General features: G+C 49.8%; 1 protein-coding gene across 2 annotated transcripts; it reads right to left on the bottom strand.

The window, feature by feature from the left end:
• Positions 1-519: 519 nt before the first annotated feature.
• On the bottom strand, positions 520-22,651 carry BCL6B (BCL6B transcription repressor). 2 transcript variants are annotated; one of them, XM_083581034.1, is made up of 9 exons: positions 22,515-22,651; positions 18,879-19,050; positions 15,929-16,150; positions 13,854-14,273; positions 11,893-12,002; positions 10,049-10,240; positions 7,315-7,445; positions 4,682-4,819; positions 520-3,378 (listed from the first exon to the last, which is right to left on the bottom strand). In XM_083581034.1, exons 2-9 carry the CDS (start codon positions 19,043-19,045, stop codon positions 3,247-3,249), a joined length of 1,512 nt encoding a protein of 503 aa, XP_083437160.1. In that variant the 5' UTR covers positions 19,046-19,050; positions 22,515-22,651; the 3' UTR covers positions 520-3,246. The 2 variants fall into 2 exon arrangements, with proteins under 2 accessions (XP_083437160.1, XP_083437161.1); XM_083581035.1 differs by having other exon boundaries at positions 22,461-22,651.
• Positions 22,652-22,773: the final 122 nt, after the last annotated feature.

Raw genomic sequence — 22,773 nt, forward strand, 5'->3', positions numbered from 1 at the left:
CCACTGTAAAGTTTATCTATCTATCCCTTCCCATTCTTGCAGCCGAGAGCTGAGGTCAGCTGTGGAACTCACTGCCACTGGAGGTAGCGAGCGCTGGCAAACTCAGATTTACCTAAGAGGACTGGACAAATTGACGGAGGAGAGAGGGCTATCGACGGCTTGGTCTCCGCAATCGGGGGGCGGGGTGGCAAAGGATCGCTTCTCCGTGCCAGGCGCTGGGAACCGCAGGAAGGAGAGAGGGCTCTTGTGATCGGATCCTGCTTGCGGGTCTCTCATTGAGGCCATGGGACTGATCCAGCGGGCTCTGACATATGTTCTAAGCCAGCATCTAAGAGAGGTGGTTGCTGAACCAGTCCGAAAAGTTTCTTCGCAAGAAAATGGCCTCAGCTGGCCCCTCAGGTACCCTCATTGCTGAAATAATAATTTAAGGTCATATATATATATATATGGCCAACCCAACAAGACTGGTTTTTTATTTTAAAGTCCCCATTCAAGATGTTCGAGAAACGACGAACGATCGCCAGACAACTTTAGCTTTTATTGAAACAACGCAAGGATATAAAGTTTGGCGACCTTACAAAGAGATTGTTTTGTTGCAGGCGTGCGTGAATAAATACATATAGATATATTTCAAAACCCAGACAGACCCTTGTATCTTTCTGCCCCCCCCCCTCCAAACTTTACCCAGACCAAAAGGGAACCAGCCCGATTGATCCAATTCCTGGCATTGAAAGCCACAATCCCACGACATGCCCCTTTGCCCAGACACCAGGGGTGCCTTCAAAAAGCGCACCTTTCGAACCCAGGTCTTTGGGGATCAGGCACCGATGTTCATTTTCCATTGTGGGGGGGTGTGCCGTCTTCAGCCCCATGTCAACGCAGAACCTTCCTTCCTCTCTCACCGGAGGGGAGGCCTTTTCCTAATAACTCCCTTTAAAAATGGAAATCGTCTCATTTCCTGAAAACTGATGCATGCATGCAAAGAAAAAGGAAAAAGCAAAATCTGGAGGAGGCAGGCTGGTGCAAGGCGTCTCCTATTGTTCATTAGCTTTTTCCTCTCTTTCTGAGGTTCCAGACCTCTTCTAGAAACTTCTGGAAAGTTCTTAGGCTGAGGTTCCAGCCCTCGCTGCGCCCCCCACTTTCTTTCTGCTCCTGCCAGGCCCAATTCCGGATAAGGTTCTCTGAATATGGCTTGGTCCACACCATCCTTTTAAAGCGCTTTGATTCCACTTTAAACCGCCGGCGCTTCCCCCGAGGAATTATGGGAACTGACACCCAAGGGTGCCGAGAAGGCCATACATCCGGATTTTCCCCGGATTCCAATGACGACATTAAGTGTCTGGGGAAATCTGGGCTCAACAACTTTCCTTTAAAAAAGCTTTTTGTGTCCAGATTTTTACTTCTTGAAATATGGGGCCCTAACTTATCCACCACCATCCCTACAGAGGCACAATTCCCAGAATCCCCCGGGAAGAGGGATCAATGGTTAAAGCACTCTGGGAACTATAGTACTACGAGGGGCAGATGGGGGTCTCCCCTCAACACTCGTAGCAAACTATAGCTCCCAGGACTCCCATGAGAGTCAATCCCACCTCCCAGGGAATTCTGGGAACTGTTGCTCTGTGGGGGGGATAGAAGGCTCCCCTCTCGGCACCATGAACAAACTACAGTTCCCATGATTCTCTGGGGGAAGCTGTGGCTGTTTAAAGTGGTATAGCACAGCGCTTTAATGGTACGGGGTGGAATCGGCCCACGCAACCCGCAACTTCTCTTCGATGTTAAGAGGAAGATCGGCAAACAAAGCAGCATCGCAGTCGGAAGAAGGAAACAGCAGCAGCAATAATAATAATAATAATAATCAAGAATAACAATGGAGCACTAGGAACAGACAAGACAGATTTGGCCAGCAAAATAACACATTTAGAAAGAGGAAAGTACACTACACATAACGTTAAAAAAAACCCAAAATGAAGTCGAACAATGATTCTAATAAACTCCTCTTAATTCTAGCTTATGTCCTGTGGAGGAGAAAAGCAGAGTCCATAGCTAGGGTGTGGGGGGGTCAGTAGCAGGGACCCCTGCTTTGCACGCAGAAGGTTCTGGGTTCGAATCTCTGGTTGCCAGGAGCAGGGAAAAGTCTGCCTGAGAGACTCTGCTGTCAAACAAGTCAAGTATTGGGCTGAATGTGCCCCAAAGGATTCTGGGAATCCACAGTCACAGCTTCTGCCCCCCAAAGCATCTTGGGGATCCATAGCCGTGGCCCCCCTCCAGTGAATTATGGGAGGGAACTCTAGTTTGTTCAGGGTTTGATCATTGAGCCACGCTACAACTCCCAGCAGCCCCTAACAAAATGCAACTTTGTGGTATTAAAGCACACCGGAAGCAAATTCTTTCCCCCAAATAATTCTGGGCACTGTAGTTTTTAACCCCTCGCAGCCTCAGCAAACTACAGTTCCCAGAATCCTTTGGGGGAAAGGGTGTGCTTTAAAGGGACGGTGCATTTATGCAGCCCGAGAGGTGTATAGCAGGCGTAAGAGCTTTTTCTGCTCCTAATTTGCAGACTTTCTCGCCTGCCTTACACCTCTGCTCCTTCGAGCACCGAATTTTTGCGCCGCTTCCCAGGCGGCGCAAAGTAACATATAAACTAAGAAGAGACTGGATGTGGCTTGGAAATTCTACTTTTACTATCACAGCTCTGCCTGCAGAGCCGTACATCAGCTTTTGGGGTTCCTTCTCTAACCCCCAAGACGGGAGTAGCGCCTAGTGGGTTTATATCTTGGGAGTTGGGGGCATGAACCAAGAATGTTTGCTCAGTATCTCCCTCGCCCTGATTCTGAATAATAATCAGCTCTCAATCTAAACATTCGAAATTCGCCAAATTACCTAAATTTCAGGGTAGGGATCCGGCAGACGTCTGAATGTTTCTTTTTTTAGATATAATTATTTGCAGGAACCTCTTTAAATAATGAAAAAAATGCAGTCACCCAGAATGCATAGCTGCCAACGTTTCCCTTTTTTTAAGGGAAATTCCCTTATTCCGAATAGGATTCCTCGCAAGAAAAGTTGACAGCTATGCAAGAATGTGACGCGCACCATTTAGGGCGTCGGATATTCTGAGTTTCAGACACCGAAAAGGTCCAGCTCTCAGGTGCAGGATAGAGATGATTCCACTCAGATACCTGAGCGCAGAATCTGCTGGTCGGCGGATTTTTGGATCCGGCCAAAATCGCGCAACACGCTCCCCGCTCAGCAGAGACCGGCGTAAGGGCCTTCAAAGACTTTGTAGCGGATTTTTGTGTTGGTGATGGCGCCGTGTTTTTGCCTCAGGTGCAGCCGCAACTGGCTCTTGTGGCGGAAGCGGACGTCGCATTTCTCGCACTGTGAAGAGAAGACAGGTGTCAAGGTGGGCGCCTCCATCCCAGAGTGCTGCAGGGCGGCTTTCCCCAAACCGGTGCCCCGCAGAGGACCTTAAGGTCCATGAATAACCATAGTTTAGGGGTCCCTAAGGAAGCCAGACTATCCTCCACCACGGCCAGGGCCTTCTCAGTGGTGGCTCCGACCTGGTGGAATGCTCTGTCCCATGAGACCAGGGCCCTGCAGGATTTAACTTCCTTCTGCAGGGTCTGTAAGACAGAGCTATTCCACCTGGCTTTTAATTTGAATTCAGCCTGATCTTTTATTTCCCTTCTCTTCCCTCCCCCTCCCCTTTTTATGAAGATCACCCGCTCTGAGACCCCACAGCTAATTCTCCCCTGGCCTCCTCGCTGGCCCAAATAGGACTAATTCAGCCAGCTAGCCCTGGTGACTATCTAATACAGTGGTACCTCAGGTTAAGTACTCAATTCATTCTGGAGGTCCGTTCTTAACCTGAAACTGTTCTTAACCTGAGGTACCACTTTAGCTAATGGGGCCTCCTGCTGCCGCCGCGCCGCCGGAGCACAATTTCTGTTCTCATCCTGAAGCAAAGTTCTTAACCTGAAGCACTATTTCTTAGCAGAGTCTGTAACCTGAAGCGTCTGTAACCCAAGGTACCACTGTACTTATTAGATGGATTTCCCCCATTTTGATTTCTGAACTTTGAATTTTATTGTCATTCATGATTTTATACTGTCTTTTATGCTGCTGCTATGTTGTACTGTCCTACCTCGGGTTACAGACGCTTCGGGTTGCGCGATTTCGGGTTGAGCACCGCGCCAAAGCCGGAAGTACCAGAATGGGTTACTTCTGGGTTTTGGCGCATGCGCAAAAGCACTAACTCGCCCTTTGCGCATGCGCAGAAGTGCCAAATCGCGACCCGCACGTGCGCAGACGCAGCGCTGCGGGTTGTGAACGCTGCGGGTTGCGAATGTGCATCCTGCACGGATCACGTTCGCAACCTGAGCGTCCACTGTATTGTCCTGGAGGAGGGTCAAGATATTAACTGATATGCATGAAATTTCATATATAGCTATATAATCCCTAGTGTAGTAAGATAAGGCCTTTGGAGGAGACATTTAAAAATAAAAAAATTATGAACCGCCCTAGTAGGGCAGTAATTGCTCCTTGATAATTTGCCCCCCCCTCCATGATGGAAACTGGGGTGCATAGCCCCCCCGCACCCCCTTCCTACGCCCCGATCACCAAGACCCGTTTCTCGTCTGCCACACCAAACACACCATGAAAAAGCTCCTTCTCCACTCACATGATAAGGCTTCTCTCCCGTGTGGATACGGAGGTGGCTCTTCAGGGTCTGGAGGTGCCGAAATCGAGTCCCGCACGTCCCGCAGGGGTAGGGCTTCTCCCCAGTGTGGATCAGGACATGGGCTCTCAAGTGAGCGACCTGGGAGAAGGAAGGAGGAATGACCGGTGGCTGGACAGCTCTGCGGTTTGTGATAGGAATTTTGAGGTCTTAGATATATGGTAATGTTCATAAGTGTACCAACCAAGCACATACATAGATCAGCACAGGAAGGCCAACCTGGAACCATTTTGATTCCCAAACTGACCAAATGTTTTCTCTGCAAGGTCAAAGTGGGAAACCTCCCCATTGTCTCTTTCCTCACAAATCCTGTCTTGGGGGTATGTCTGTGTTTGAATAGGGTGTGAGCCTGTGACCTGGCCCAGGAACTAAATATTTATCACTACAAAAGACTGGCCAGGCTCCCCAGGCAATCCAATCAAGAAGTAACCTGCCAGACAGGAGATGAACAACAACAGGAGAAAAACAATATTCAAATTTCTGTTTTAGACCGCCTTTTCTGTGATAGGTATGATGTATCTGGGGGTGGTCTTAGGTTACACCCCTTCTGTGATGTATGTATGATGTTTCTGGGAGTGGTCTTGATCTACAGGGTGGCAATTTCAAAAGTCTTTGTAAGGCCTTGCGCACAATTTTTCTGGGTCCCTCCTCTCTCCTGCGGATGAGGGGAGCACCCTGTTGCAGCAGATCAATAAAGATCAAGCTTACTAGCCACTTTGCTTCTCAATATTCTCTGGTTGGCCTCTGTTATTCTCTCCTACCAATAGGGAACCGATGTAAGGACTCTATATGGGCTCTTGGATTCCCCATAAGGGAAAAAGGGCAATTTTTGTTTACAACAGGTTCTATGACTGCATACCTTCAGCCTCCAGGATAGCGCAGGCTGCAGGTGTAAATAAAGGAAACCTGGGTGCGGGAACTAACCAAATTGATCAATCAGCTGAACCTGGATGGCAGAAACCAACTGCCCCTCAACCAGGGTGCAATACCAGCTGCCACTATGTGGGGCAGCCCTTCGCTGGGGCAAATAGGGAGGAACCCAGCATAGAGAGGTGATTCATGGGCGGCCACTCAAATAATAATAATAATAATAATAATAATAATAATTATTATTATTATTATTATTATTATTATTATTATAGTCATACCTCTTGTTATGTTTAAAGGTAAAGGTAAAGGTACCCCTGCCCGTACGGGCCAGTCTTGACAGACTCTAGGGTTGTGTGCTCATCTCACTCTAGAGGCCGGGAGCCAGCGCTGTCCGCAGACACTTCCGGGTCACGTGGCCAGCGTGACGAAGCTGCTCTGGCGAGCCGGCACCAGAGCAGCACACGGAAACGCCGTTTATCTTCCCGCCGGAGCGGTACCTATTTATCTACTTGCACTTAAGGGTGCTTTCGAACTGCTAGGTGGGCAGGAGCTGGGACCGAACGATGGGAGCTCACCCCGCCGCGGGGATTCGAACTGCCGACCATGCGATCGGCAAGTCCTAGGCGCTGAGGTTTTACCCACAGCGCCACCCGTGTCCCAGGTGTTATGTTTACTGCAGGTTAAATCTTTTCAGGTTGCGTCCCACAGCAACCCGGAAGTACCGGAAAGGGTTACTTCTGGGTTTCGCCGCTCGTGCATGCGCACATGCTCAAAATGGCGTCACGCGCATGCGCAGAAGTAGCAAATTGCGACCCGCACAGATGCGGGTTGCGTTCTTTTCATGTTGTGAACGGGGCTCTGGAATGGATCCCGTTTGCAACCAGAGGTACCACTGTATTATTATTTGATACCCCGCCCATCTGGCTGGGTTTCCCCAGCCACTCTGGGTGGTTTCCAACAAAATATTAAAAACACAATAAAACATCAAACTTCCCTAAACAGGGCTGCCTTCAGATGTCTTCTAAAAGTCAGATAGTTGTTTATTTCCTTGACATATGAAGAGAGGGTGTTCCACAGGGTGGGCGCCACCACCGAGAAGGCCCTCTGCCTGGTTCCCTGTAACTTGGCTTCTCGCAATGAGGGAACCGCCAGAAGGCCCTCGGCGCTGGACCTCAGTGTCCGGGCTGAACGATGGGGGTGGAGACGCTCCTTCAGGTCTACTGGGCAATTAAGGCCGTTTAGGGCTTTCAAGGTCAGCACCAACACTTTGATGGAAACGTCTTGGACGTTTGCTTGGAAACGTCCTGGGAGCCAATGTAGGTCTTTCAGGACCAGTGTTATGTGGTTTCGGCAGCCGCTCCCAGTCCCCAGTCTAGCTGCCACATTGTGGATTAGTTGTAGTTTCTGGGTCACCTTCAAAGGTAGCCCCACGTAGAGCACATTGCAGTAGTCCAAGTGGGAGATAACCAGAGCATGCGCCACTCTGGCGAGACAGTCTGCGGGCAGGGAGGGTCTCATCCTGCGTACCAGATGGAGCTGGTAGATGGCTGCCCTGGATACAGAACTGACCTGCGCCTCCATGGACAGCTGTGAGTCCAAAATGACTCCCAGGCTGCGCACCTGGTCCTTCAGGGGCACAGTTACCCCATTCAGGACCAGGGAGTCCTCCACACCTGCCAGGGATCTCCCCCCACTTTTTTGTTTACCTGCACAAAACGAGATCCGCAGGTCTCACACTTGTAGGGCTTCTCCCCGGAGTGAATACGCAGGTGAGTCTTGAGATTCGCCGGGCGGTTGAACTGGGCGCCGCAAATGCTGCAGTGGTACGGCTTCTCTCCTAAGCGTGACAGGTAGCAGTGGCACAGGTGAGGCTTCAGGGGCCGGTCACACTATTCTGAATGCCCCCCTCACCCACCGATAGGGGACTCCATCTCCCCATTCTGAATAGACTCCTGGAAGGGACCCCCAAAGGTCATCCAGCCTAACCCCCTGCGATGCAGGCATCTCAACTAAAGCATCCCTGACAGATGGCTGTCCAACCTCTGCTTAAAAACCTCCCAGGAAGGAGAGTCCACCACTTTCCAAGGGAGTCCGTTCCCCTGTCGAACAGCTCTTGCTGTCAGAAAGTTCTTCCTAATATTTAGTCAGAATCTCCTTTCTTGAAACTTGAAGCCACGGGTTTGAGTCTTACCCTCCAGAGCAGGAGAAAACAAGCTTGCTTCCTCCTCCATGGGACAGCCCTTCAGATATTTGAAGATGGCTTTCATGTGACGCGGCAGCTAAAAAAGCCAATGCAATTCTGGGCTGCATCAATAGGAGTATAGCATCTAGATCAAGGGAAGTAATAGTGCCACTGTATTCTGCTCTGGTCAGACCTCACCTGGAGTACTGTGTCCAGTTCTGGGCACCACAGTTCAAGAAGGACACTGACAAACTGGAACGTGTCCAGAGGAGGGCAACCAAAATGGTCAAAGGCCTGGAAACGATGCCTTATGAGGAACAGCTAAGGGAGCTGGGCATGTTTAGCCTGAAGAAGAGGAGGTTAAGGGGTGATATGATAGCCATGTTCAAATATATAAAAGGATGTCACATAGAGGAGGGAGAAAGGTTGTTTTCTGCTGCTCCAGAGAAGCGGACATGGAGCAATGGATCCAAACTACAAGAAAGAAGATTCCACCTAAACATTAGGAAGAACTTCCTGACAGCAAGAGCTGTTCCACAGTGGAATTTGCTGCCAAGGAGTGTGGTGGAGTCTCCTTCTTTGGAGGTCTTTAAGCAGAGGCTTGACAAACATATGTCAGGAGTGCTCTGATGGGGTTTCCTGCTTGGCAGGGGGTTGGACTCGATGGCCCTTGTGGTCTCTTCCAACTCTATGATTCTATGATTCTATGTCGCCTCTTCTCCTGGCTAAACATACCCAGTTACTTCAACCATTCCTCATATGGCTTTGTTTCCAGACCCTTGAGCATCTTCTTCACCCTCCTCAGCACACCTTACAGCTTGACAATATCCTTAAATGGTGGTGTCCAAAACTGGACAGTGGACTCCAGGTGGGCTCTAACCAAGGAAGAAAAAAGGCGGGCTATTCCTTCCCTTGATCTGGGCACTAGACTTCTGCGGATGCAGATTAGAATACCATTAGCTTCTTTTGCTGGGTGTTCCACCAGGCCGGGGCCAGAGCTGAAAAGGCCCTGCCCCTGGGGCTCGGGACTTCCAAAGTGTTGTTATTTACCGTATTTTTCGCCCCATAGGGCGCACCGGCCCAAATAATTTTTTTTTATTTATTCCCCCCCCCCCAGCCGACCCCAGCCCCCAGAACAGGCTGCTATCCGCAAGCCTAGGGAGCCCGGCGGGAACTCCCGCGGGCTCCCGAGGCCTTCGGATAGCTTCCTGAAGCCTGGAGAGCGAACGGGGTCAGTGCGCACCGACTCCTCTTGCTCTCCAGGCTTCAGCGAAAGCCTGCATTCGCCCCATAGGACACACACAAATTTCCCCTTCATTTTTGGAGGGGGAAAAGTACGTCCTATAGGGCGAAAAATACGGTAGGTCCTCCGCGGAGCATACCAGGAAAGCTAGTCCCGTAGGTACGAGGGTCCTAGGCCGCATGTACTGCTAGTAAGCCAGGTGTTCCCCATCTTATATTTGTCATTCTGGTTCTTCCTGCCTAAGTGCAGAACCTGACATTTGTCCCTGTTGAAGTTTAATTTATTGTTTTGATTATCCATATCAATATATAGATATACAGTCATACCTCGGGTTACAGACGCTTCAGGTTGTGTTTTTTCGGGTTAAGGTAAAGGTACCCCTGCCCGTACGCGCCAGTCGTGTCCGACTCTGGGGTTGCGCGCCCATCTCACTTAAGAGGCCGGGGGCCAGCGCTGTCCGAAGACACTTCCGGGTCACGTGGCCAGCGTGACAAGCTGCATCTGGCGAGCCAGCGCAGCACACGGAAACGCCGTTTACCTTCCCGCTGGAGTGGTACCTATTTATCTACTTGCACCCGGGGGTGCTTTCGAACTGCTAGGTTGGCAGGCGCTTGGACCGAACGACGGGAGCGCACCCCACCGCGGGGATTCGAACCGCCGACCTGACGATCGGCAAGTCCTAGGCGCTGAGGTTTTACCCACAGTGCCACCTGGACTGCCGAAACCTGGAAGTACTGGAGCGGGTTACTTCCGGGTTTCGGCAGTTGCGCATGCGCAGAAGCGCTAAATCGCACTTTGCGCATGCGCAGAAACACCGAATCGCAACCCGCACGTGCGCAGACACACCGCTGCGGGTTGCGAACACTGCGGGTTGCGAACGTGCCTCCCGCATGGATCACATTTGCAACAAGAGTGTCCACTGTATAAACATTTGAGTTTTATATGCGCCAGCCTGGAGCCCGTGTTCTGGATGAAAGCCCAGTTTAGACATTGTTCAAAGTAAAGCAAAACCAACCGGTATGCAGAGATCTGTGGCTTGCTAGGTTCCCTTTGTAGCGGAAGGTTGAGTTGCAGAAATGGCATTTGTATGGCTTCTCTTCGAAGGTGCTTCCTGAGGTTGGGGGGCTCCTCCCTCTTCCTCCCCCCTCTTCTTCGTCTTCCTCCAGGTATCCTAAGTCGCAGGCACTGCAGTCGTAAGGGCCGGCCCCTGTAGAGTCACAAACGTGAAGCGTTTGAGCCTGCCCAGTCCATGCAAAAACACACTCTCTGCCCCGAAATCCCTTTTTCATAGACTCATGGAATTGTAGAGTTGCAAGGGGTGAGGGTTAGGGGGTCATCTGGTCCAACCCGCTGCAATTCAGGAATATCGTACAGGATTTGAACCCGCAACTTGGCGAGCGCCATGCTCTAACCAACTGACTCATCTATTATTATTATTATTATTATTATTATTATTATTATTATTAATGTTAAAAAGGTGTTGCGATATGCAACTTCGCTTAGCCAAAAATGTGAAAACAAAACAGCGTTTGACCCTGTGCACGTTACGAGAAATTCGCACTAAAATCCTGGTGGGTTTTCGCGAGACCCTTTTAGAAAAATAAATGAATTGCGAACTGATCTGGAGAGGTGGAGACTTATTCACTGATTAAATTTATCAGTCGCTACAGAACAATGGCAAGAGAAGTTGATGAACTATGCAGAACCGGCAAAAACGACAGAGAGACGAAGAGAAAAAGGCAACAGAGGCTTTGAAAAAGATTGGGAACCGTTCATATTATATTTGCAGAAACAAAGAAAGGCAATAGACTTGATGGCAGGGTTTAAATAAACATTTACATTATCAGCATTAGAAAATGTTTAGAAGGTAGTGGAATATGATGGTGTGTTTGCTTTTATTTTTAGGTTTTTAGGTGTTATGTTATTAATAACTTTTTCTGTTAAGAGATAGCAAAGTGGGTGAAAATAGGAACAAACCAGAAGCGGAAGTTGGGGGAAGTCTTGGAGGGGAGGGAGGGAGGAATATATAGTAAATGTTAAGAAATTGAGATGTATGTAATGGATGAAAAAGAAAAATGAATAAAAATTTTTTAAAAAATAAAAACCTTATCAGTCACTTTTTTTTTAACCAGAAGAACTCAGAGCAACTTACAACGTATAAATGGACAAAGGCATACGTTAGAAACAGCACAGGAGGAAAACTAATAATAATAATAATAATAATAATAATTTATTACTTATACCCTGCCCATCTGGCTGGGTTTCCCCAGCCACTCTGGGCAGCTTTTAACAGGATATTAAAAACACGATAAAACATCAAACATTAAAAAATTCCCTAAACAGGGCTGCCTTCAGATATAATATAATAATAATAATTTATTATTTATACCCCGCCCATCTGACTTCCAACAAAACACTAAAATACAATAACCTATTCAACATTAAAAGCTTCCCTAAACAGGGCTGCCTTCAGATGTCTTCTAAAAGTCAGATAGTTGTTTATTTCCTTGACATCTGACAGGAGGGCGTTCCACAGGGCGGGCGCCACCACCCAGAAGGCCCTCTCCGACCTCACTTTGGAAAAAAGCAGGGTTGAAACATCCCACCCACTCAAGGAGGCTGCAGATAATTTGAAGCCTGGCAGAAAAGAGATGACTAAGGATGTCTAACGTTGGCACCAGGTGAGCCTCCCTGAGGACAGCGTTCCACAAGCGGGGAGCCACCACCAAAAAGGCCCCGTCCTCATGTTGCAGGGGGCACACGAAGACAGGCGCCCGATGGTGACCACAGGGTCCGGGTTCGGTTCCTACGGGGGAAGATTGGAAAAGAGAGAAACAGAAACCGCCCCTTCCTACTCACCAGAACCACAGGGGTCTCCCTGCCCCATGGACGCGTCCTCTGGAGGGTGGGAGCAAAGTAGGGGGGCTGGCTGGTTGCAGGCGGAGCAGTGGGGCTGAGAGGACGGCAGCCTGGGCAAGAGCGGAAGGAAGGAAGAGTCAGAGCCAGGCAGAAAATGTCCTTCCTATTTATAGCCAGTCTTTCATCACAGTAGAAAAAAGACAAAGGACCGAGAAATTACACAAAACAAATGAAATAGCGTGAAAATCCCTGAAACGAGAAGTACAGTGGTACCTCGGGTTACATACGCTTCAGGTTACAGACTTCGCTAACCCAGAAATAGTGCTTCAGGTTAAGAACTTTTCTTCAGGATGAGAACAGAAATCGTGCTCCGGCGGCAGCAGGAGGCCCCATTAGCTAAAGTGGTGCTTCAGGTTAAGAACAGTTTCAGGTTACGAACGGACCTCCAGAACAAATTAAGTACTTAACCCGAGGTACCACTGTAATCGACTAGAAATAAGTCTTTAACATCAGCAGTAACATCTAGACCAAAGGAGCATTTCAGCCCTGTTCTTGGGTTTGTTTCAAAATCTAAAACAGTTTATCTTGTATTCCTTTCTTTGAATTTGTGCTATCACCTTGCCAGCAAGGGTCCGTATAATTAAAGCTGTGGTTTTCCCAGTAGTGATGTATGGAAGTGAGAGCTGGACCATAAAGAAGGCTGATTGCCGAAGAATGGATGCTTTTGAATTCTGGTGCTGGAGGAGACTCTTGAGAGTCCCATGGACTGCAAGAAGATCAAACCTCTCCATTCTGAAGGAAATCAGCCCTGAGTGCTCACTGGAGGGACGGATCCTGAAGCTGAGGCTCCAAGACTTTGGCCACCTCATGAGAAGAGAAGACTCCCTGGAAAAGACCCTGATGTTGGGAAAGATGGAGGGCACAAGGAGAAGGGGACGACAGAGGACGAGATGGTGGGACAGTGTTCTCGAAGGTGCCAGCATGAGTTTGACCAAACTGCGGGAGGCAGTGGAAGACAGGAGTGTGTGGCGTGCTCTGGTCCAGGGGGTCACGAAGAGGCAGACACGACTAAACGACTAAACAACAACAACATGTCTAAAACTTGCCATTTAGGTTTTCAAACCCTTTTTGTAAACTCAGGGGAGCGTTTCAGCCCTGTTCTTGCGTTCTTCATTTAAAGTTTACGATTTCTCGATTTCCTTCTGAGGAAACTGAATAGTCCAGTGAAACGAGATTTGTAGCCGGCATCCCGTTCAGTTCTAGGTTTTTCTAATTTTTTCCCTTAAACTTTTTGATTTTTGTTATTTAGTTTAATTCTATAAGATAATATTTGTAGTCGATTACTTCTGGTTTCAGGGATTTTCGCAGTCTTTCATCACAGGTCTCAGAGCAGGCGCGGCAGCAGGAGGCCCCATTAGCTAAAGTGGTGCTTCAGGTTAAGAACAGTTTCAGGTTAAGTATGGACCTCCGGAACGAATTAAGTACTTAACCCGAGGTACCACTGTAATAATTTCTTATTTATACCCAGCCACTCTGGGCGCCTTCCAACAGAACACTAAAATACAATAACCTATTAAACATTAAAAGCTTCCCTAAACATGGCTGCCTTCAGATGTCTTCTAAAAGTCAGATAGTTGTTTATCTCTTTGACATCTGGTGGGAGGATGTTCCACAGGTCGGGAGCCACCACCGAGAAGGCCCTCTGCCTGGTTCCCTGTAACTTGGCTTCTCACAGCGGGGGAACCGTATGTTAAATTTTGGAAATGTACATCCAGGTTTTTTTTCCTTTAAATTGTCGGGGGGCTCCCAAGAGAGTGGGGCCCTAAGCTATAGCTTGTTTAGCTTATACTGCACCCAGCTGACCTCTGCCTGCTGTCCTACCCCCCCAAGAGGAAACTAAACACCATTTTCCCAACCTGCAGGCCGCAGTCCATCTGTAAAGCCCCTACTGGCTCCCTGACCTGTGAAGGTGGCTTCTGTTCCCGGGGTCTCGATCCCGGCCGGCCTGGCCGTGCGATTCGGGGGGGTCCGGCCTCCCCTCGCGCAGCATGGAGTTGAGGACGATGAAGCGATACTTCTTCCAGTGGCAGGCTTTGGGGTCCGCTCCTGGGGGGGCGCAGCCGCTGGACTCGCGGGGGGAGGCCGGCTGGCCCGGAGGAGACTGGTCCCCGGCCCCCGGCGACATCGCAGACCCCAAATCCTTGTCCTTCAGGCAGTAGGGAGCCGGCAGAGGGCAGCCGGAGGCTCCGGCGATGGTGGGGGGTTCTTCTTGGCCCTCCCTTGGGAAACTGGGGGCGAGAGACCCCCCGGTGTCTTCCAGGGGTCTGTGGCGGAGGAAGGTGGGTGCTGGGGGGGTCAGGAAGAAGGTCACCCGGTCGTAGCTGCGTAAGAACATCAGAACAGAAGAAAGTCAGAAGGGCTAGTGTCCCGTTCAAACCCACAGGCAGAATTCGAACACAGGACCTCTGACTTCCAGCAACTGGGATTATTCAGAAGCATTTGCCGCCCCCCAACTGTGACGGCAGAGCTTAGCCGTTCTGCCTAGTTGCCTTCAATAGCTGGCTGCTCTGGGCATCTGCCTGGACCTCTTTTTAAGCCGTCTTGTGGCAGTGAGTTCCACTGGCTGCGTGGAAAAAAACGCTTTGTCGGCCCTGACCCAGAGAAGGAGGAAGTGGGATTGGGCTTCTGAATTAAAGAAGCCTTTGTCATCTTCCCAAATTTCCACGGCTGCCATTAAGACGAGGAAGGGCCCTTCTCCGGTCTGCTTTAATAATAATAATAATAAGAAGAAGAATAATTTTCATTTATATTCCACCCTCCCCAGCCAAGACCGGGCTCAGGGCGGCTAACACTGAATATAAAAACAATTGATTGAAATACAACTTAAAAAACAAGATTAAAATACAACGTTCAAACATTAAAATGCAGCCTCATTTCAGTGGAAACTCAATCAAAAACTTTTTGGAGGATGAAAACGTCAAGTCTTCACCAAGGCTAACTTTCCAGACTGGTCCTAGCACCGGCTCAAAGCTTATTCCTTAGGCAAGCCTCCCAGATATATTTTAAGAACGACAGAGTGCTTATATTTTGACGAATTTCACATCCACGTTTGATTTCACTGGCCCCTCTCTGGTCCGGCAGCACCCTGCTCTCACAGCGGCCAACCAGATTCCCATGATGAGAAACCCCCAGGGAGGATTCGAACACAAGACCCCGCTCCCTTTCTGCGTTTTCCAGCCACCAGGACTCAGAAGCACTTGCTGCCTCTAATTATGGAGGCAGAGAATAGCCGTTCTGGCTAACATCCCCCCCAATAGCCTTTTCGAATTGGTCCAGTCCTCTTTCAAAGCCATTAAGTTGGCGGCGGTCGCTGCCTCAAGTGGCAGGGAGTTCCGCAGTTCCTCTGCCTAAAAAAGTGCTTCGTTGCGCCTGCCTTGAATCTTCCAACCCATTTCTCTGTGGTTTGTTCTCTGGCATAGCTGTCAACTTACAGATTTGAAAATAAGGGACCAGCAGCCTCGAAAATAAGGGATCAGCAGCCAAAATAAGGGATTTTCAGGGCACAGGTATGTTCAACTTCTGAGCCCCTCCGAGCCAAAGGCAGAAAGCCCAGCCAGCAGCCAAACGAAGCCTCAAGCGGTGGTTCCCACAGCGCAGCAACCCGGCAAAGGGGATGCAGCAAGGAAAACCACCGTCCCCTCTCCGCTGGGAAGCGCTGAGCAAAGGCGAGTCCCCAGGCAACGCGGCCAATTTGATTGGCACAAGGCATGCAAGCTCCACCCCCCAGTCGTTCTCAGACTCCTTATTGGGTGAGCAACGCAGCCAAGCAACCCAGCTAGAGCCTCCCTCCTCCCTGGCCGGCAGGGAGGGAGAGAGAGGAGCTGCTTCCTTTGAAACCCGGGAAATTTAAGGGACATCATCAATAAGGGACAGCAGCGGGACACGGCGCTGGGATAAGGGAGTTTCCCGCCAAATAAGGGACGCTTGACAGCTATGTTCTCTGGGGGCACCCCTCTTGCCCTCCCCACCCGCATACCTGGCTTGGATGAAGCGATGGCAACTCTCCACCACGTGCTCCATCTGCAGGTAAGAGGCGGCAGCCAGGACCGCGGGCACGGTGCCCGGCGTGAGGACCAGGCGGGATGTGTACATGAAGTCGAGGAGGGCCTGGAAGCCGGCAGGCTCGATAGAACTGGGCAAGGTGAGCACGCTGACCTCGTGGCCCCCCTGGCCCAGGAAGATGGAGTAGAAAAACCCGCTGCGAAGGACACAGAGGAGAGGGGTCAGGGCAAGAGGACCGCAAGTCCCAGCATGCATCGCTCCCGCAGGCGGAGAAGGGACCGCAGTTCCCAGCATGCTCTAGTCGCGGCCACGTTCTATGACGGCATGTGGGGCATTCACATAGGGCAAACCATGGTTTCCTTTGCAAGACCGTGGTTCTGGGGCACCGCGGTTAGGATTTGTGAATATTATTATTAATAATAATAATAATAATTATAATAATAATAATAATTTATACCCTGCCAATCTGGCTGGGTTTCCCCAGCCACTCTGGGCAGCTCCCAACAGAATAATAATTAATAATAATAATAATAATAATAATAATAATAATAATAATAATTTATTTATACCCACCAATCTGGCTGGGTTTCCCCAGCCACTCTGGGCGGCTCCCAACAGAATAATAATTAATAATAATAATAATAATAATAATTTATTATTTATACCCACCAATCTGGCTGGGTTTCCCCAGCCACTCTGGGCGGCTCCCAACAGAATAGTAATAATAATAATAATAATAATAATAATAATAATAATAATAATGTGATAAAACATCAAAACGAGACCCTTGCTGTTCCCAGGACAACACAGCAACTGGGTCTTCCCCCATGGTTCAGCTGCGTAATCCTGATACGAATACTTTTATATTGTGCTGGAAGCCGCCCAGAGTGGCTGGGTCAACCCCGTCAGATGAGTGGCTAATAATAATAATAATAATAATAATAATAATAATAATAATAATAATTTTATTATTTGTACCCTGCCCATCTGACCAGGGACTCAGCTACACTAGTCAACTTACAACGTTATAAGTGCGTTATAACTATGTGACACCACTGTAGAGTTGAAATCCGAAGTCAATGATAATTTCCATTGTGAGCTTCATAGGAGCCTACACAACACAAAACACTGTTGCTGTAGGTAGGTTTTATTTTATTTGTTTTGTATCATATATTCTGGAAATGTACATCCAGTCCTCCCGCCTTTTTAATTTCTTTGGGCCCCCCCAAGAGAGTCGGGTCGTAAGCCTAAGACCCAGGGGCCGGATCCGTCCCAATCGCCTCTCGTGCGTCCTCTGAGTCTCCTCTTTTCCAGGCTAAACACACCCAACTCCTTCAACTGTCCCTCATCAGGAATGGTTTCCAGACCCTTTTATAGTATGGGTAGGCAAACTAAGGTCCGGGGGCCGGATCCGGCCCAATCGCCTTCTCAATCCGGCCCACAGATGGTCCGGGAATCAGCGTGTTTTTACATGAGTAGAATGTGTCCTTTTATTTAAAATGCATCTCTGGGTTATTTGTGAGGCATAGGAATTCATTCTTTTTCTTTCCCCCCCCAAAATATAGTCCGGCCCACCACAAGGTCTGAGGGTCAGTGGACCGGCCCCCTGCTGAAAAAGTTTCCTGACACCTGCCCTAAGCTATAGCTTGTTTAAAAGGTAAAGGGAGCCCTGACCACTAGGTCCAGTCGCATCCAATTCTGGGGTTGCGGCGCTCATCTCGCTTTATTGGCCGAGGGAGCCGGTGTACAGCTTCCAGGTCATGTGCCCAGCATGACTAAGCCTCTTCTGGCGAACCAGAGCAGCACACGGAAACGCTGTTTACCTTCCCGCCAGAGTGGTACCTATTTATCTACTTGCACTTTGTGTTTTCGAACTTCTAGGTTGGCAGGAGCAGGGACCGAGCAACAGGAGCTCACCCCGTTGCGGGGATTCGAACCGCCGACCTTCTGATCGGCAAGTCCTAGGCTCTGTGGTTTAACCCACAGCGCCACCCGCGTCCCTAATTACCGTGGAATAGGGCAGTGGCGTAGCGTGGGGGGTGCAGGGGGGCCGGCCGCACCGGGCGCAACATCTGGGGGGGGGCGCTCGCACTCGCAGCTCTCTGCCCCTACCTGGCTCACTCACTCACTCTCACTGCAGTGCTGGCTGTGCGAATCCGATCCGAGCCGCCGGGCCGCGGCCCACTGTGGAGGGGGTGGGTGCCAGGCGTGCGGTGCGGAGAGAGAGTGAGGGACTATCTGGGGGAGGGACAGTGCAGCGGCCGCCCAGCACAGCGCTGAGCGAGGGAGAGAACCACACCAGACCAGACCAGGCAGCAGCAAGAAGAAGCTGGCAGCGGCGGCAGGTTAGGGGTTGGGGGCGCAAATTACTTGCCTTGCCCCGGGTTAGGGGGCGCAAATTACTTGCCTTGCCCCGGGTGCTGACAACCCACACTACGCCGCTGGAATAGGGTGTCCCTATTTTCATTGGATAAATGTTGGAGGGTATGCAACCACACAGCTGACTAATGTCCCATCTCTCCAGATGAGCATTAAGCTCAAGGTCTCAAATCTGGCACTGAACCAAGCGCTCCTCCGCTGGATTGGATTTGATATCCCGCTTTATCACTACCCGAAGGAGTCTCAAAGCGGCTAACAATCTCCTTTCCCTTCCTGCCCCACAGCAAACACTCTGTGAGGTGAGTGGGGCTGAGAGACTTCAGAGAAGTGTGACTGGCCCAAAGTCCCCCAGCAGCTGCATGTGGAGGAGCGGAGACGCGAACCCGGTTCCCCAGATTACAAGTCCACCGCTCTTAACCACTACACCACACTGGCTTTCCGCTCCTCTGGCTCCCTCTTGCGCTTTCACAAGCCGCCGCTGCCCTCCTGCGGACCCCCTTGGCCACGCGTGGCACAGACACACACAGGTAGGGTGGGACGCTCACCTGCAGGCAGTGAGGACAGCTTTGTGGGCCTGCAAGGGGCAGCCCCCCACTCGCAAGGTGACGTCCGTGAGGAAGTGTCGTTTCCGCAGCTCGTTCAGGTTCATCAGGACGTCGCCGGAGTGGCGCGTGAACTCGCGCACGTCGCTCTGGTCGCGTGGCCCGGCCATCGCACCTGCGGGAGCGGGAAAAGCCTTAGAATCGCGGAGACCGCCAAAGGTCATCTAGCCCAACCCGCCATTGCAGAACTCGAACCCGCAGCCCTGAGACTAAGAGCCTCCCACACTGCTGGGCAATAGATATAGGACATGATATTATACAGGGAAGTCAGTTAACACACAAGGGACTCAAAACAGTTTAGAGGAATAGGAAAAATGCAGTGGTAAAAGGGGGAAAAGAAAGAGAGAATATGAAGGTAATGTGTTGCTATGAATTTTGTGTATCAAATATTTGAACGATGGTTTGTACTCCTTAAATAACATTGTGTACTTGACAAGTTTCTCTTTTTTCTTTTCCCCCTCCTTTTTATATTTTCTTTTATGTATCGCATTCTTTTTGGTACATGTGGGTGTAAGGATTAATTTGTTTTCTTTTTTGTAGATTTTTAAATGCAAGAAAGATGATCTATAAAAAGAAAAGAAGGAAAATAAATTAATAGCATATACAGTTACACCAAAAGCAGGAAAACCTAAAAGATCACGAAGAAAAAGAGAGAGAGAGAGAGAGAAATCCACACACACACACACAAAATATAGATTTGAATCTCTGGGAAAAACTTTGGAAGAGTGATTTGAAGTTCACAGCATGTTATTCATTGAAGGACAACTACCTGAAAATGATTTATAGATGGTATTTAACTCTGAGTAGACTTGCTAAAATGTTTAAGTCCGAATCGGATAACTGCTGAGGATGTAATGAGGTTACGTTTTATCACATGTGGTGGACTTGTAAAAGGGTAAAAGAGTATTGGGAAATGATATATAATGAATTGAAAAAAAAATGTTTAAAAGTACCTTTCAAAAAACAACAACCAGAATCCTCTTTGCTGGGGATAATTCAGAGGGTGTCAAAAAAGACTATCTATGTACGCCACTACTGCGGCCTGTGTTTTGTTAGCCCCAAAATGGAAAACGAGTGAGGTCCCAACCAAAGAAGAATGGCAACTTAAACTGACGGAATACGCGCAACTTGCAGATTTAAAATATAGAATAAGAGAACAAGAAGAACATACGTTTAGATAAGATCGGAAAACGTTTACTGAATATATGGGTGAAAATTGTGTTCCTTTAAAAATGCTGGTAAAAAGGTAAAGGTAAAGGGACCCCTGACCGTTAGGTCCAGTCGTGGATGACTCTGGGGTTGCGGCGCTCATCTCGCTTTATTGGCTGAGGGAGCTGGCATACAACTTCTGGGTCATGTGGCCAGCATGATTAAGCCACTTCTGGCGAACCAGAGCAGCGCACGGAAACGCCGTTTACCTTCCCGCCTTTACCTATTTATCTACTTGCACTGGTGTGCTTTCGAACTGCTAGGTTGGCAGGAGCAGGGACCGAGCAACGGGAGCTCGCCCCGTCGCGGGGATTCGAACCGCCGACCTTCTGATTGGCAAGTCCTAGGCTCTGTGGTTTAACCCACAGCACCACCCGCGTCCCTAAAAATGCTAGTAGCATTAAGATAAATCTAGCAGTGTAAATAAGTTTTGATGGATGTAACAATGGTTTACTGATAGTTTCGTTCATGTAAAACATGCAGGGATGTTTGGTATGCAAAATGAACCACGGAAGGAGAAGAAAGGATGTCTTTGATTTAAGGTTGTTTAAATGGATATTTTGAAATGTAAATTAGAAACTGAGAGAGAGAGAGAGAGACAGAGAGAGACGGAATGAGCCTCACACTCTGCCGACTGAGCTGCCATGAGCTCGGGTGTCCTGGAGTCATATAGAGAACTCGAGAGAGGGGTACCCCAGCGGCCATCTAGTCCACCCCCCAATGCAAGGATCACAGCTGAAGAATCCCTGACAGATGGCCACCTGAGCTCTGTTTAGAATCATCCATCAAAGGGGAGTCCACCGCACACAGGACAGCCTTCTCATGCCAGGGACTTAGCTCAGAGCTTGAGGGCAGAACCCAGGAGTCCTGGCTGCCTGCCGCCTCTTTGATCCTCCCGCCATTCATTTATTGAAGAACGCAGAAGTCCTGGCTCCTTGCCTTTCTGCGGCCGCTTGCAGCTCCAAGAAGTCACGGAAAACCCCTCCCCGGAGTCCCTAGTTCCCACGATCCCTTGCACCAAATCTGGAGTCCCTAGTTCCCACGATCCAAAGTTCCCTGCACCAAATTTGTTGTAATTTTTTAATGCATTTCTATTCTGCCTTCTTCCCGAGTCGGGATTCAAGGCAGCTTCAAATATTTTGATGATTGCATTTAAATCTCGCCTTTTTCTCCAGTTTGCTCAAAGGGGCGCGCATGGTTCTTTACCCCCCCCTTCTCATTTAACCCCCACGACAACCCTGCGAGGCAGGTGAAGCGGAGAGCCAGTGACAGGGAGCTTAACAGCCGAGTGGGGATTCGAACTCAGGTCTCTCCCGCGTCCCGGTCCGGTGCGTACGCGCCGTACATCCGAAGCACATTTCCATCTCCTCCAGAGAATCTCGGGCGCTGTCGTTGATTAAAGGGTGCTGGGAATTGTAGCTCTGCGAAAGGCTTCAACTTTAGTTCCCAGGGTTCTTAAACCTCAACGGGATTTCAGATTTGCCCACGCACTGTGCGTTCAAAACCCCTTAAGCGTCCTGGGAACTGTAGCTCTCCAAAGCTCCTTGGAATCATCGCGCCCCGAGGGGAAAACTACATTTCCCAGGATTTTGATTTGATTTTTTGAAATCATTTTCATTTGATGTCACAAATATAAATTTATATTGATACAGTGGTGCCTCGGGTTACATACGCTTCAGGTTACAGACTCTGCTAACCCAGAAATAGTACCTCGGGTTAAGAACTTTGCTTCAGGATGAGAACAGAAATCGTGCTCCGGTGGCGCGGCGGCAGCAGGAGGCCCCATTGGCTAAAGTGGTGCTTCAGGTTAAGAACAGTTTCAGGTTAAGTACGGACCTCCGGAACGAATTAAGTACGTAACCCGAGGTACCACTGTCCATTTTTTATTTTTAATGGAGTGCCCTTTACCTGCGCAGTGCTGCGGAGATGCCTCTATTGTTCTGAGCCTTTGGAGGAGAAAAGCGCAAGGCTAGCGCATGAGACCATGGAAACCGAGACCGCCGCTTCTTCCCCCACCAAACCACCCCCAGGGGTCCCGTTTCCTCCCAGCCCGCTGCTAAGAACCTAAGAAGACCCTGGACTCATCTAGTCCCCCCCCCCACCTTCTTTTCACGGTGGACCAAGCTGGTACCCACGATGGAGAAACGCGCAACTGGGACCAGCGCGCAGGAGAAACTCTAGCATCCAGACGCATTTACTGCCTCCGACAGGGGACGGCGCAGATCATAGCCCTCTTGCCTAGTGGTAGTAGCCACGGGTAGCCTCTCCTTCACCCCTTGAACCCCGTTCCCCTCCCCCAAGGAAAAAAACCCCCACCTGCCCTTCACCCCTTTTGCGCGTCCTTGGGAACGCCTGGCTTTGAGTCCTTACCGCCCTGTCCCGCAGGGTCTGTCTTGGAGCCGCCTGCAAGGTGATGTCCCTGCCCGCTTCAGGTGGGGAGGGGGCCAGAGATCCAGCTGAACCCCCCTGCACCCCCCCCTGAAGCCGCGGCGCCCCGAGAACCAGCCTCAGAGGACGGCCGGGCCGGTGTGGCCTTTTTATAACGTCGGAGAGGAAACGGTGTTAAGTCACACATCCTTCCTTTCAGAGTTTGGCTCAGCTGTACTGGGAAGCAGAGAGAGGTGTGTCT

The sequence above is a fragment of the Podarcis filfolensis genome (genome assembly GCF_964270895.1).
Source record: "Podarcis filfolensis genome assembly, chromosome: 13".
In the NCBI taxonomy this organism is placed as follows: Eukaryota; Metazoa; Chordata; class Lepidosauria; order Squamata; family Lacertidae; genus Podarcis; species Podarcis filfolensis.